The sequence below is a fragment of the Notechis scutatus genome, chromosome 3 (genome assembly GCF_049901735.1).
Source record: "Notechis scutatus isolate UNSWTSFEM ecotype Mainland chromosome 3, rNotScu1.2, whole genome shotgun sequence".
Lineage (NCBI taxonomy): Eukaryota > Metazoa > Chordata > Lepidosauria > Squamata > Elapidae > Notechis > Notechis scutatus.
Genome location: NC_142011.1, coordinates 743,432 through 758,219, shown reverse-complemented (window position 1 = coordinate 758,219; position 14,788 = coordinate 743,432). Strand labels below are relative to the sequence as shown.

At 46.0% G+C, this 14,788-nt stretch overlaps 1 protein-coding gene across 1 annotated transcript; it reads left to right on the top strand.

The window, feature by feature from the left end:
* The first annotated feature begins 5,295 nt into the window (after positions 1-5,295).
* Positions 5,296-14,338, top strand: LOC148131038 (BPTI/Kunitz domain-containing protein-like). The gene is made up of 3 exons (XM_087958950.1): positions 5,296-5,385; positions 12,908-13,084; positions 13,931-14,338. The coding sequence occupies exons 1-3, from the start codon at positions 5,316-5,318 to the stop codon at positions 14,290-14,292; spliced, it is 609 nt and encodes a 202-aa protein (XP_087815076.1). The 5' UTR covers positions 5,296-5,315; the 3' UTR covers positions 14,293-14,338.
* Positions 14,339-14,788: the final 450 nt, after the last annotated feature.

Sequence of the window (14,788 nt, the reverse complement as noted above, 5' to 3'; positions counted from 1 at the left end):
CTCTCCCTAGTTCTACCTCTCTCCTGCTCTGCCCAGCCGGACTTTGCCCTTCCCCAGTTTCCTCCACAGCCAATGGAGCCACACTCCCGCTCCCTGTCAGCTGCTCGTCTTCCTCCTCGGATTCAGACTCCAACAGGGACATGACAGATTATAGTAAAGAACTGTGGGAAAAAAAGATTTGCCAATGTCGTTTTATTTATTTATTATTTGTCAATCGTTTACAAGATCATAGATATAAGTATAAACATGAGTAAGAATACAGGAAATAGGTATGAATAAATGGGGACAATAGGACAGGGACGGTAGGCATGATGGTGCACTTATGCACGCCCCTTACAGACCTCTTAGAAATGGGGTGAGGTCAATAGTAGATAGTTTAAGGTTAAAGGAGTAGGGGTTAGAGGATACATTCTACGTCTGGCATTTACCTGGGCGTAGCCAACTCTGAGATATGTAATTCACTGTCACCCTTGATCCTGCTTTCCCCCCCACCCCTCTGGGTGTATCATCCAACGAAAAAAACCTCCATAGCCAAGAGTCATCAATCATGCTCTCCAATTAGATTTTTGTGCAGCAGAAGCTTCAGCCATCTAATCAGTCTTTGAAGAAAATATGAATGGAATGTACTTTCAATTCCACACTGCTGCCTGCTCTTTGAAACTCCCCCGCCTTCTTTCTGTTGTCAACTATAAAACATGTATACAAAATGTTTTATGAGTTGACATTTGGCTCCCCTCATTTTTTGAAGGTGACCTATACAACACACACAAAATCCAATTGACTGCAGATATGGAAGCCTATGCTCACGAACACACACACACACCCAGGCTTGGTTGGATTTTCTGCATGGAACCTTGCTACAAGGCGATTGGTTTGGACGTTCCTATTCTTTACCCATGATGCCTGTGATAAGGGGTAGCCCTTCCACTTGATTAAATATTGGAGTTGTCCCCTGTTCCACCTTGAATTGAGAATTCGCTGCACCTCATAATGGGTTTGGCCCCCTATGGCCACGGGGTCTGGGGACTCACGAGGTAGGGGTCGCGATGGGTCGGACACGGCTTCGCAACAACATCACACAGTATACTGAGGTGGGCCATCCTGACCATTGTTATGTTGCAGCACAGCAAGTAACAACCAGGGTGCAGCAAAGCTACATTTCAGGGTCCATTGAGCTTTCTAAGAGAACCCGCCGGGGCCTCCTCACTGCCAGATGAACGAGGAAGTTTCTCTCCTCATCCAGGACAATCACGGCATGTTCCTTTCGGGCCCCAGTGGATCTCCTCTTTCCTCTGATGTATGTTGCAACCTCATGTACAACGAGGCGAAATTCTTGCTCTGAAATACGCCCATTGATTAGGGTGGTGGTGGATGGTGATCGTGCTCAGCTGGCAATTGGCTAGAACCTGGTATAGGGTCTCCTGCTCAAGCAGGGTGGACTAGAAGACCTCCAGGGTCCCTTCCAACTCTATTATTCCAACTCTATTATCTGCTAACACCTGTGTCCAAGTGGAGCTCATGAGAATCCCCCAGTGTTTGGCCCCTGAAGGTATCCCAGACCTTTTGAGCATGAGTGCCATTGACCTCTGTATGCTTGTGGTAGGTGCCATGTCTAAGGACCAGCAATTGTACAAATTCTGTTGTGATTGAGCTCAGTTGCCGTGGTGTGCTCAATAAAATTAATGGGCTGGATCTGCTCATAAACAGGGCACTGGGGGATTTTGACGGGAACTCTAGTTGACCAAACTCAAAACTAAACTCTTCCATCTTGAAGAGGACCAGCTGAATTTGGGTACTAGAATTTAGAGGACACTTAAACTTAACCTACAATAAGGAATGTAGAGAAGAGCAACCAGGATGATTAAGGGACTGGAGGCTAAAACATACAATGAACAGTTGCAGGAACTGGGCCTGGCTAGTCTAGGGAAGAGAAGGACCAGCGGAGACAGGATAGCATCTTCCAATACTTGAGGGGCTGCCCCAGAGACGAGGAAGGGGGTCAAGCTATTCTCCAAGGCACCCGAAGGCCAGACAAGGAATAATGGATGGAAAGTGATCAAGGATAGAATACGAATTATAGATTAACAGAGTTGGAAGGGACCTTGTAGGTTATCTAGTGACTAGTCCAACCTCCCATCCAAGCAGGAGCCTTTACACCATTTCTGACAAATGGCAGTCCAATCTCTTCTTGAAAGTCTCCACTGATAAAAACCCAGAACTTCTGATGGTAACTTCTGTTCTATTGGTTGATGGTTCTCACTGTCGGGAAATTCCTTATTTCCAAGTTGAATCTCTCCAGTTTCCATCCATTCTTCCTTGTCTGGCCTTTGGGTGCTTTAAAAATAGCTTGAACCCTTCCTTTCTGGGGCAGCCCCTCAAATATTGGAACACAGCTATCATGTCTCCCCGGGTCCTTTTCTTCACTAGACTAGCCAGGCCCAGTTCCTGCAACCATTCATCATACATTTTAGCCTCCAGTCCCTTAATCATCCTGGTTGTTCTTCTCTGCATTCTTTCTAGAGTCTCAACATCTTTTTTTATAGTGTGGTGACAAAAATTGGATGCAGTACTATAGGTGTGGTCTTACTAAGGCTTTATAGAGTAGTATTAGTACCTCCCTTGATCTTGATTGTATCCCTCTTGGTAATGCAATTTAGGATTGTATTGGCTTTTTTGGCTGCTGCTGCTGCTGCTGCTGCACAATGCTGGCTCCTATTTAGCTGGTTGTCCACTCAGACTCCAAGATCCCCCTCACAGTTCTTGCTATTGAGCCTGGTTTCACCCAGTCTATATGCGTCCTTTGGGTTTTTCTTGCCTAAGTGTAGGACTTTACTCTTCTCTACATTGAATTTCATTTTGTTAGATATGGCCCAGTGTTCTAGTCTGTCAAGATCCATCTGAATCTTGAGCCTATCTTCTTGGGTGTCAGCTATTCCTGCCAGCTTAGTATCATCTGCAAATTTGGTAAGTTCCCCTTCTATTCCTTCATCTAAGTCATTAATGAAGATATTGAAGAGTACTGGGCCTAAGGCGGAACCTTGTGGCACTCCACTACTTATTTCCCTCCATGTAGACTTAGACCCATTAAGGACAACTCTTTGCGTATGGTTTGTCAGCCAGTTGTGAATCAATCTGGAGATAATTCAATCTATCCCATTTTTTTCTAGCTTTCCAAGAAGTAGGTTGTGGTCTACTTTGTCAAATGCTTTGTTAAAGTCTACATATGTCCACAATATTTTGCTGGTCTACTAATTTAGTTGCTATGTTGAAGAATGAAATAAGATTGGTTTGGCATGATCTCTTTTTAACAAACCCGTGCTGACTGCTAGTTATTACTTTACTTGTTTCTAGATGTTGGCAGATCTGTTTTTTTATTATGTTTTCCAGTATCTTCCCATGTATTGATGCTAGGCTGATTGGTTAATAGTTTCCTGGGTCTGTTTTTTTTTTTTTTTTCCTTTTTTGAAGATGGAAACCACATCAGCTCTTTTCCAGTCCTCTGGTAGTTCCCTGGTGCTCCAGGATTCTTGAAAGATATGGTGCAGTGGTTCTGGGATGACCTCTGCCAGCTCCTTTAAAACTCTGGGATGTAATCCATCAGGCCCCAGGGATTTGTGTTCATTGAAATAAGACAGGTCTTCTCTTACTATTTCTTTGCGTATTTTAACTTTTATTTCTGTTCTGTCTTTTACAGTTATGTTTTTGGTAGGTTGGGCTATAGCTTCCTTTTGCATGAAGACTGATGCAAAGAATGAGTTAAGCAGTTCTGCTTTCTCCCTGTTGCCTGTTACTTCCTGTCTTCTCTCTTTAGTGGACCGACTGTTTCCTTGATTTTTTTCTTGTGATTTATATGTTGGAAGAAACCTTTTTTATTATCTTTGACTTTTGTTGCAAGTCTTTGTTTGTTCTTAGCCTTTGCTATCCTGACTTCATCTTTGCAGATTCTGGCTATCTGCTGATATTCTGCCTTAGTTGTACGTCCTTCTTTCCATTTTTGTATTTGTCCTTTTTTTTCTTTCAATTTCCCAAAGAGATCATTGTGCAGCCATGCTGGTTTCTTCTTGGATTTCTTGTTTCTCAGTGGTATTGTGCTGGTCTGGGCTTCTATGATAATACTTTTTAGAGTTTCCCAAGATTCTTGAGTTGTTTTCCCCTTTAGGATTTTCATCCATGGAATCTTTCCCACGTTCTCTCTGAGTTTATTGAAATCAGCTCTTTTAAAATCCAAGACTCTGGTGTCATTATGTTCTGTTGCTTGTGTTTGTGTTATGTTGAATTCTAGTATGACATGGTCACTCTCACCCAAGGTTCCTGCAGTTTCAACTCTTCTTCTCTATTCTATTCTCCCTCTATCACTTCAGCCTGGAAATTAGGAGGGATTTCCTGACAGTGAGAACAATCAGTCCATGGAACAGAAGTTGCCTTCAGAAATTATGAGACCTTCATCACTGTAGGATTTCAATAGTAGACTGGGATGCCATTTGTCAGAAATGGTGTAGGGTCTTGTGCTTGGGCGGGGAGGGTGAGGGTTGGACTACATGACCTCCAAGATCCCTTGCAACTCTATTCTTCTGTTAAAAGAACGAAGCAAAATATTTCAGCACTGGAGACGTTGAATGTCCCATGCTGAACAACAAAGCCAAGTGTTAATTTGAATGGCCTCTGCCTTGGTAGATGGACTGTGTGTGGATGAGGTCATGGAAGGGGAAGAGGTTCCACGGACAAGATGGGGAATTAGATCTGGGCCTGGAGGTAAACGTGATTTCCTACAAGAATGACATGGAAAAAGAGGCTACACTGGACATCCAAGGTGTCTTCATAAATAAAAGGGATATAGAAACACTAAGTGAAGAGAGGGACCAGATAATTTTCTCTGTTGGAATTCCAAAACGGGCTTGTTAAAGGTTTCGAAAAAAGTTTCTGAGGAAGACGAAAAAATGAAAAGAAATTAATTTCTGCAACATTATGTGACAGGACAAAAGATCAAAATCGTTCAAAGTAAAAACCAGACTAAACACTGGGAAATTCTGAGTTCTAGTCTCTCCTTAGCCCTGAAAGTGCAGGAGATGGGAGTTGTAGTCCTCCCTTTGGGAAGCCACGGAGGCCTCTCCTCTCCTCCTCTCGCCGACGTTTCCCCGCCGGACCCCCGGGAGAGGCAACCTTCGGCGCAGGAGCCACCCGGAGGCCCGGGGCGGGGCGGTGGGTTGCCAGCCAAGCCCTCCGGAGGGGAGGGGAGGGGAGGGGAGGGCGTGAGGGGCGCCGCGCTCTTAGCCCCGGAGAGGAGGCGGGGGAGGCTCAATCGCCCAGCCGTCGCCATGAGCTCCGCTCGCAGCTTGTGGATCTCCTTCGCCCTCGGGATCTCTCTACTCTCCCTGCCCGGCAGCTGTGAGTGGAGCGAGCGAGTGGCAGGGGGGATGGGGGATGGTGCGAGGCGGGAGGGGGGCCGTGGGATGCTCGGACCCCGAAAGTCCCAGAGAACCCCCGTTCCGCACGGCTGTGAGCCCCGCAAAGACGCCCCGTCCCCGTCCTTCAGCTGCTGCCCCGGACACGGGAAGAGCCGCGGTCCTGCGTTGCTTCGGGAAGCCCTGGACGGGCGACGGGCGGGCTTTCTTCGGCTCCCCCGTCGCGGCCTGTCGGGCTCCCGGCTGCCCAAGGACGCCGCCCACCTCGGGGCCATCGCTCTCCGGACGCCGTTCCGAAGGGGGTCGCGGGAAGGGGCGAGCGGGGGGGGGGAGGTCCGGAATCGCCTCTCCCCCCCTCCACTCCCCGGGCAAACGCTGCCGGAGGGGGTCGCAGGCGCCCACCCGCGGCTTATTTTAAGGCTCGGTTGATTGATGGATGGATTGGTTGATTGATTGATTGATTGATTACATTTCTATGCCGCGCATCTCCCCTACGAGGTGACTCTGGGCAGATTACAGATTATGAAACCAAGTGAAAAATAATTACAGTATAATTCGACTATTAACACAATTTTATTAAGATTATAACGTTAACACCCCTGAACGGAGAAGGGAGTTATGAGGCTTGATGCAAATATCGATAGAATTAGAGAAGCTAAGAGTTCGTAGGCTCTGGAAGGTCATCTAGTCCACCCTCTGAGGAGTGCAGGAAGCTCCCTGGCAGATGCCCCCCCGCCAGCCCTGCTCAAACCCTCCAGGGCGGGAGAGCTCACTACCTCTGAATGGGGTCCAGGCCAGAGTCAAGCAGCTGTCAGGATGCTCAAAGCTTCCCCTCCCCCCCCCTTGATCTCCCTCCTTGCTGCTTCCCAAGGCTAAGTCACCTCCACACGTTCCCTCCTTCCAAGGCCCCCCAACTCCGGGCACCGTTTCTCCTTCCCTATAAGCTATAAAAACTTGTGAAAAGCAAACCAAAAGGCATAGCAGGAAACTCAGGATATTACAACCTAATGTAACAAGCAGCTACTATAAAACAATTACTCCTACCAAGATCCCAGGAAGAGATCCCAATCTCAAGAGACAGGAACTCATCTCACACACAGAAATCAAAGACTTCAAGAGTTCACACTTGTTGAGGTAATTCCCCGTTAGGAGAATGAGCGCATACAGGGAGACATATTTGAGAGAAGTGTTGAATAACACACACAGCACACCGATACACTGTACAGTAAATGTAGGTTTTTACTTTCAATAGCAAAGTTCAAACAAGCAGTCCAAAGTCATTCACAGGTAAATCAGTCAGTTTTCAATCCAGGGATAATCCAGTAACAAAGTCCAGTATCAAAAACAGTTCAGTAACAGACTTACATCAAATCCATGAATATCAGTCAATTAGAAGGAACGGCAATACTCAACAGAAAGAAAACAGAGACTCACTGAGACATACTCTCTTCTGAGACTAAGACGAAGACAACCCAGGTTTCTGGCTCCATCTTATGGCCGTTTGAGAAACCACACCTAATTGCAATTTTAGCATTCCCTTAAAGATGCAGTTTATCCTGGTTTATATATTTCCAACCCAAATACCTGTTAGGTGACTTATATTTCTAACATTCTCCCCTTTTGGGTAGGACAATATATACAACCTTACATTCTAAGTCCATAATCCTCACAGCAAGCCTTATGCTTTATAGAGCCTTGGGCCTTTGTAAAATGATCTGCTATATTGTTTTCTGACATACATTATTCTAGCTTAATCACCTTACTTTGCACACATTGTCTCACATTTAAATATCTTACATCTGTGTGTTTCGTTCTTGTTTTAACTGCAATATTTGAAGCCATCTGTATTGCTGATTGGTTATCTTCGTAAATAACAATAGAATCTGTTGCATCAATTCCCACGTCAATTAGTAGTTGCTTTTACAAAACTAAATCTGTACATAATAAAGACAAACATGAGAATTCAGCCTCCATTGTTGACAAACTTAAATGTTTGTCAAATAGACCTCCATCCAATCAACACTTTTCCCAATAATACTACAGTACCTGATGTAGATTTTCATGTATTTACGTCTGTAGCAAAACTTGCATCAGCATATGCAATTAAACTCAGTTCATCTTTAGGCTCCAATGCACCGCTTGTTTCAGATATCTTAACACACGTTTAGCAGCTTGCCAGTGCCTTTCAGTCGGCTCAGCATTCAATCTCGCTAATTGGTTAACACTGTATGCTATATCTGGCCTTGACCAATTACTGAGATACCGTATTTGCCGGCGTATAAGACGACTTTTTTGCCCTGAAAAAGATGCCTCCAATTGGGGGGGTCATCTTATATGCCGGGTCGTCTTATACGCCGGCAAATAGTAATTGGGAAGCACTGCGGCTGCCCGCGGCTGAGGCACTTTTGCGCACCGTGGAAACGAATCCCGTGAAGCCAAAAGGAGCAGCCAGCCTTCTCCCAGCTCCCAAGGAAACGAGGCTCGCACCGCCCGAGCTCCGCTGAGGTATCCGGCTGGGGCTGTCAGGAGTTGTTACCGCTGGCGCGGCTCCGCGCGGCTCCAGTCCCGCGTTGCCTCGGGAAGGGAAAGGCAAAACCAGGAGCCGCTGCTGCCATTGCATTCCTTTTTGCCTTTCCCTTCCCGAGGCAACGCGGGACTGGAGCCGCGCAGAGCCGCGCCAGCGGTAACAACTCCTGACAGCCCCAGCCGGATACCTCAGCGGAGCCCGGGCGGTGCGAGCCTCGTTTCCTTGGGAGCTGGGAGAAGGCTGGCTGCTCCTTTCAGCTTCACGGGATTCGTTTCCACGGTAGACAAAAGTGCCTCAAAAAAAAAAAGTGCAAAAGTGGAAGGCGTGCGGAAGAGGGGGTGAGTATATAACAAACTATATTTTGAGTGGAAATGTTGGGGGGTCGTCTTATACGCCGGGTCGTCTTATACGCCGGCATATACGGTAAGATAAACTACCAATCAAGGACTGATTTTCTTATCAAAAATAGGACTTTGAACATCATTATGGCTAAACTCCTGGCTCATCGGTGTTTTAGCCAGTTTACAAAGTTCCATTTTAAAACTTTTTAGTAATTGGTTAATGTTATCTGCCTGTGAGATCTTGTATCCTCCCCTAGTTTTATCTATCTTTAAACCAAGATATTGTTTTATTTCTCCTAACTGTTTTATCTTAAATTTCTGTTCTAACAGTGAGATTATTTTAGTAGCTTCTTGTTCAGTTTTGGTAATTAATGCTATGTCATCAGTAAATAATAGCAATAATGAAATTATACCATTACTTTCTCTTTTAAACAAACATGGATCAGCCATGCCAGCTGCAAAACCTATTTTAGTTAATTCTTTAACTATACATTGGTTCCACTCATATCTGATTGCTTCAAGCCATAAAGACTCTTTTTCAATCTCCAACAATCAGTTGTATTATCAGTTTTGATACCTAAAGGTTTCTTTAAATATATAGTGTGTTGCAACGGTGCATGCAGATATGCCATTTCTACATCCAAATGATTTACAATGTATTTCTCCCAAGCTGCCCACACTAATGCTGCCCTTAACGTAGTAGCCTTCAGACTAGGTGCAAAGACCTCATCATAGTCATTTGCTGTCTAATTGAACCCTTGTGCTACTAACCTGGCTTTATGGGTAACAGTCCCATCTCCACCTGTCTTCAGTTTACATCCTATGGCATGTTTACCTGGTGGTAACTTAACATTTTCGTATACCTCCAGTCTTTTTAAATATTCCAGTTCCTTATCCATTGCTTTCTGCCAAGCAGCTGATCCTTAGCAGGATACAGTTTCAGTTCACTATAGTTACTTGAAACTGTATTCACTTGGCATACAACACTAGCCTGATGTTTAGCAGGTGGTCGTGTTACTTGGGTTGAATGTCTTGGTAATACAGGGCTTACTGGTGGACTCACCTGTTCCACCTGCTCCTGTTCTTCTACCTCCTCCTGTGCCTGTTCTTCTACTTCCTCCTGTGCCTGTTCTACTACTTCCTCCTTCCTCTTTAATGGCTATTTGTGGTTTACTTATTTTATCTTCAGGGACTATTTGGGTGTCAATAATAATATCATTGCTGGATTCCTGTTCCAGTTTATCTCACCCAACGTGCTCAAGAAGTTTTGCATTCACACTCCAATAAACATGAGCTGTGCCTTGATCCCAGAATCTAAACGATCTATGGTTGGCCTGGTAACCCACAAAAAATAACTTCTTAGCTCTATGTTGCCCTTTCAGTCTTACTTGTGAGGGAATATGCACCTATGCTGGAGCTCCAAAATTGTGTAGGTAACTTAAACTTGGTTTTCTGCCATGCCAACGAGTGAATGGTAATTCTCCAGTTGTTGTATTCACTACATTGTTTAAAACATGGTTACTACAGATTATGGCCTCACCCCACAGTGTTTCAGGCAAACCTGAATCAGATAACATAGTACGAGCCATGGCTTGTAATGTTTGCCCTCTTCATTCTATAAACGAGTTATGTTGTGGTCTGTAAGGTGCAGAACGTTTATGCTAAACACCAGCCAATTTCAGCATAGTTTGGAATCTCTTGTTAACAAACTCTGTCCCATTATCAGGAACTAAAATAATTACTTTACTTTTCATTTTTCTCTCAGCAAACCCTAGCCAGTTAAAGAAATGTTGGAATGTTTCTGTTTTGTTTTTCATAAGATAGCAGAAACCGTATCGTGAATAATGGTCCATAATACTCAAAATATAACAGGCACCTCCTAAACTTGGTTTCTTGGAACCAATTATGTCAGCAAAAATAACCTCTAAAGGTTCTTGGTCTTAAACCCACTTAGTCTGTTTGCAGGAGTAACCTTACTTTTCTCTTGGCTACAAGCATTACAGTTTAAATACTTGCTACGGGGTTTCAATTTTACTCCCTCTGACAATTTAACAGTTTGTTTGAGCATTTTGAAATTAATGTGCCCCAGACGTCTATGTAGTAAATGTATACATTCATCATGTGGCTTAACATTGTTATAAACTGAGTTAGCCATCTTCAACTGGTCATCATGTATCACATATAAATCATTTTTTAAAGTAGCAGTAACACTTTTACCCTCTTTCTCTATTATACAGTTATCTCCCCTAAAGGTTACTACATAACCAAGATTAACTAAAGCCCTTACTGATTGCAAATTAAGTTTCAGTTTAAGTACATATAACATAGTTAAATGTTCGTTTATACAAGAACAATATGCAGTATCTTCACCTGATGCGTTAATCTTCCATCCATTTGCCAATTATACATGTTGTTTACTCATAGACATCTTTACAAACCTCTTTCTATCTTTAGTAATGCATTGCGATGTTCCACTATCAACAACCCACAAATCATGGTTTACAGTTGAATTGCTAAACATAGCTAAACTAACATTCTTCTTACCCTTCTGGTGATTACCAGTATTCTGTTGTTTTCCCTTCTTACAGAATCTAGCTATATGTCCCCTAGCCCCACAGGAAAAACATTTCCTAACAGTATAGGCAGTTGAAGACAAATTTTCTTCTTGTGGTTGTTCCTTTCTCAGTTGGTTCCTATCCAGCCGTCTTCTTGCTTCTTCTAACAACCTTCCGGTTATGTCAGTCAATGTCAGTTTATCTCTGGGCAGGACTTCCAGTGAAGATACATAATCATCATAACTTTCATCCAATGAGGAAAGAATGATGTAAACTTGATGCAGCTCTTAAAATATCAGTTCTTTTTCATGTAGCTCTTGAAAAGTTATTTTCATGAAGTTCAAATGAGCTAACATATCTCCACCTTTCAGAAGACGTGCTCTAAACAGTTTACGTGTAAGATGTATGTGTGCACCTACACTGTCACGAACATAAATCCTCTTCAAATTCTCCCAACACCTAGCAGCAGACTCTTCTCCACGAATATGGACTAGCTGCTGGTCACTCAGTGTTAGTCCAATTATACAAAGAGCTCGTTCATTGTTCTATTTAAAGTCAGCAAGCTTCTTGGCATCGTCCTCATTAGCTGGATCCCAAGCATTTACATCCAGTGGGTCTTGAACTACATTCAATAAACCTTCTCGACGCAAAAGTAGACTGCACTTCATAGACCAGGAAACATAGTTTGTTCCATCCAACCGGGTTATCAGTGATAGGCTTGTTGAAGTGACTTGTGCCATCTCTATCAGGATAGTAAACCACAATTAAACAGTAAAACAGCTGTCTGTATACAGTTCTGTGTATTCACACTAACTCTCAGTTATCTGAGCCTGGTATGGCCTGGGCCCATAACCAGTGTTGAGGTAATTCCCCGTTAGGAGAATGAGCGCATACAGGGAGACATATTTGGGAGAAGTGTTGAATAATACACACACAGCACACAGATACACTGTACAGTAAATGTAGGCTTTTACTTTCAATAGCAAAGTTCAAACAAGCAGTCCAAAGTCATTCACAGGTAAATCAGTCAGTTTTCAATCCAGGGATAATCCAGTAACAAAGTCCAGTATCAAAAACAGTTCAGTAACAGACTTACATCAAATCCATGAATATCAGTCAATTAGAAGGAACGGCAATACTCTCCAACAGAAAGAAAACAGAGACTTACTGAGACATACTCTCTTCTGAGACTAAGACTAAGACAACCCAGGTTTCTGGCTCCATCTTATGGCCGTTTGAGAAACCACACCTAATTACAATTTTAGCATTCCCTTAAAGATACAGTTTTAAAATGTCTATCCTGGTTTATATATTTCCAACCCAAATACCTGTTAGGTGACTTATATTCCTAACAACACTTACAAAATCAAAGGACCTGAAGGGTATAAGAAAGGGGTTTCTCTACTCACAAGATTAGATTAATCTCAGGAATGCTGTAGGACTTCTTACTTGCCTTCCTATTAATAAACTGATTCTGACTTCCAATGCAGCTGACCAATCATTTTGCAGTACAATCTCCCAGCCGGGAAATTTGAATCCACAAAGGAAAGAGCTTTGCCTTTTCCTTAAAGGGCAAGGCTTCCTTTTCCTTTCCACAAAAGAAAGGATGGAAGCTGGTCAAGGAGAGAAGCAATATAGAACTTAGGAGGAATTTCCTGACAGTGACAACAATTCATCAGTGGAACAGCTGGACTCCGTAAATTGTATATTCTCCAACACTGGAAGTTTTGAAGAAGTGATTGGGCCTCCATTTGTCTTGAATGATCTTGGGTCTCCTGCCTGAGCAGGAGTAGAAGACCTCTGAGATCCCTTCCAGTGTTAGGATTGTAGAATTCTATGGGATGCAGCACCAGCATTGTGGCTGCACGGTTTCCCAGGGATTCAGGCTCATTGAGTGTCAGTTAAAATATAACCATGGAACAAAGGCAAAGGGAGGGGGGGTCTCCAACCTGGGCAACCTTAAGATAGGTGGACTTCAACACCCACAATTCCCCAGCCTCAGTTAGGGGGCTGCTCTCCCCCCACCAGTACCTAGAGCTGAGCAGCAAAGTTTTGAGTTTCCCGAATCTGTTCTCTCGCCAGGCAAGACGGACTGCAGCACCTCGCCCAGCTACACCATTCTGTGTCACATGCCTGAAGAACGTTTCTTCTACAACGTGACCTCCAAGAGCTGCCAGTTCTTCATCGACTATGGATGCTCCGGGAGCCTGAACAGCTACCACTCCGCTAAGGAATGCGAGGAAGCTTGCAAAAAGGCCGGTGAGCCCGGCTGTTGCGCAGGGGGGAGGAGAGCCTGAGGGCCTGTGATGAAGGGGCAGGGGCCTTGGGGGGGCTATGGGGGGCAGGCTGAGGGATGGAAGGGGTCTTCAGGAGGAGGGGGTCTCCTGAGCCCCGGTGGGAAAAGGCCCAACCCAGCTGCGTCCTTCTTCTTCTAAGCTCCTTTGGGGGGTTCTGCCCCTGCACGACACAGCCCCCCCCCCCGCTTGGTTCCCCTTTGGTGCATCTCAGAGGCCAGTTTGGGGTGGGGGGAGGCTCCCCTCTTTCCTGCACCCCCCCTGTCTCTGATGGGGCTGCATGAGTGGCCCTTCTTCACCCACGCGGCAGTCTGTAGAGACTGGGACTCAAGGCATGCGGGTTGCAGGGGGCTTCACCGGCCATTGGCCTGAACCCAGGGCCCGCCTGGCAAGCAGCGCAAACTCAGAGGCTTCCTTTCAAGAAGGGGGGGCTGAAGGGGGGGTCCCTGAGACAGGCAGGCAGGTAACGCTTTGGTGGGGGGCGAAGAGTCCGGAATGAAGAGCCAAAACGAGAGATTTGCTGTGTTTGTACCCCTCTAATCCTCACCCTAGAGAGGTTCCTCCCCAGTTCTGCTCCATCCATGCTCTGCACAGCAGGAGCTGCTGCCTGCCTCCCCCCCCAATTCTGAGGGGGGGGGCTGACTGAAAGTGCCCAAATCCAATGAAGGGAGGAAAGGGGGAGGGGTTGGGGGAAGGTGGGAGATGTCCTTCCTTCCATCCTCCTGTTTGAAACATCCATATAGCTAATGGTATAGCCCTCCTCTATCCCCCTCCCTCCCTCCCTCCCTCCCTCCTGCAGACGTCCATATAGCTGTCCACCCGTTGCCAACCTCCATCCCCTCCTGCCACCTGCCTCCTGAACACGGGTCTTGCAAGGACAAAATTCAACGCTGGTTTTACGACCCGAAGACGCAAAGTTGCAGGACGTTCACTTTTACGGGCTGCAAGGCAAATGCCAACAACTTCAAAACACGTGCAGATTGCCAGCGGAAGTGCCACAAGAGAGGTGGGTGTGCATTGCTGGAGGAGGGGGCCCTGAAAGGTGGGAGGCCATGCGGGAAGGAGCAGAATTCCCACCTTGAATGCATGGGAGAGGAAGGGGGAAATGAGAGGTTCCCCCCTCCCACCGGCCGCCCTGCAGAAGGGGCCCCTCTCCTTGCACCCCCTCCCTGAGATTCTGCTGCGGGATCCGTCCGTCTGGCCAAGGGGAGAAGGAGGACCCAGGATCTCTTGGGAAGGCTGACCATCCTCTGCTCCATCCCCCACTGGCCCTTCAGCCTGCCCCAGGAGAGAGGGTCCACTTCCCTCAGGGAGGGGGGGCTGGGGGACACCCCAAGGGAGGCGCCCGGGCTGGCGGGGGTGTCTCGAAGGCCGAGGCTGTAGCAGAGCAGCCCCTCAGTGCAGGGGAGGGGGGTCTCTCTGGTTCTCGGCCTGGCAAGAAGGGGGGGTCTCTCCAATGCCTCTGCCCCCCCCAACAGCCCCCCAAGGAAGACCCTTCCTGAGGCCTCCTTCCCTTTTGCAGGAACTCATTGAGGGCTCCGTGGACGGAAGCTCGGCCTGCTTTGTGCTGAACGGAGAGAGAGGCCGGTTCAGGAGGAGACCAGGCGCAGAAAGCCTCCAGGCGCCTTCAAGAGGGAGGGGGGATTCTGGAATAAATCCTTGCCCGAAG

Excerpts from the sequence above, each read along its gene's own strand:
- LOC148131038 (XM_087958950.1), top strand. The coding sequence starts at position 5,316 with ATGAGCTCCGCTCGCAGCTTGTGGATCTCCTTCGCCCTCGGGATCTCT. Across the intron at positions 5,386-12,907 it reads ACTCTCCCTGCCCGGCAGCT|GCAAGACGGACTGCAGCACC; the intron begins GTGAGTGGAGCG and ends TTCTCTCGCCAG. Across the intron at positions 13,085-13,930 it reads GGAAGCTTGCAAAAAGGCCG|CTGTCCACCCGTTGCCAACC; the intron begins GTGAGCCCGGCT and ends ACGTCCATATAG.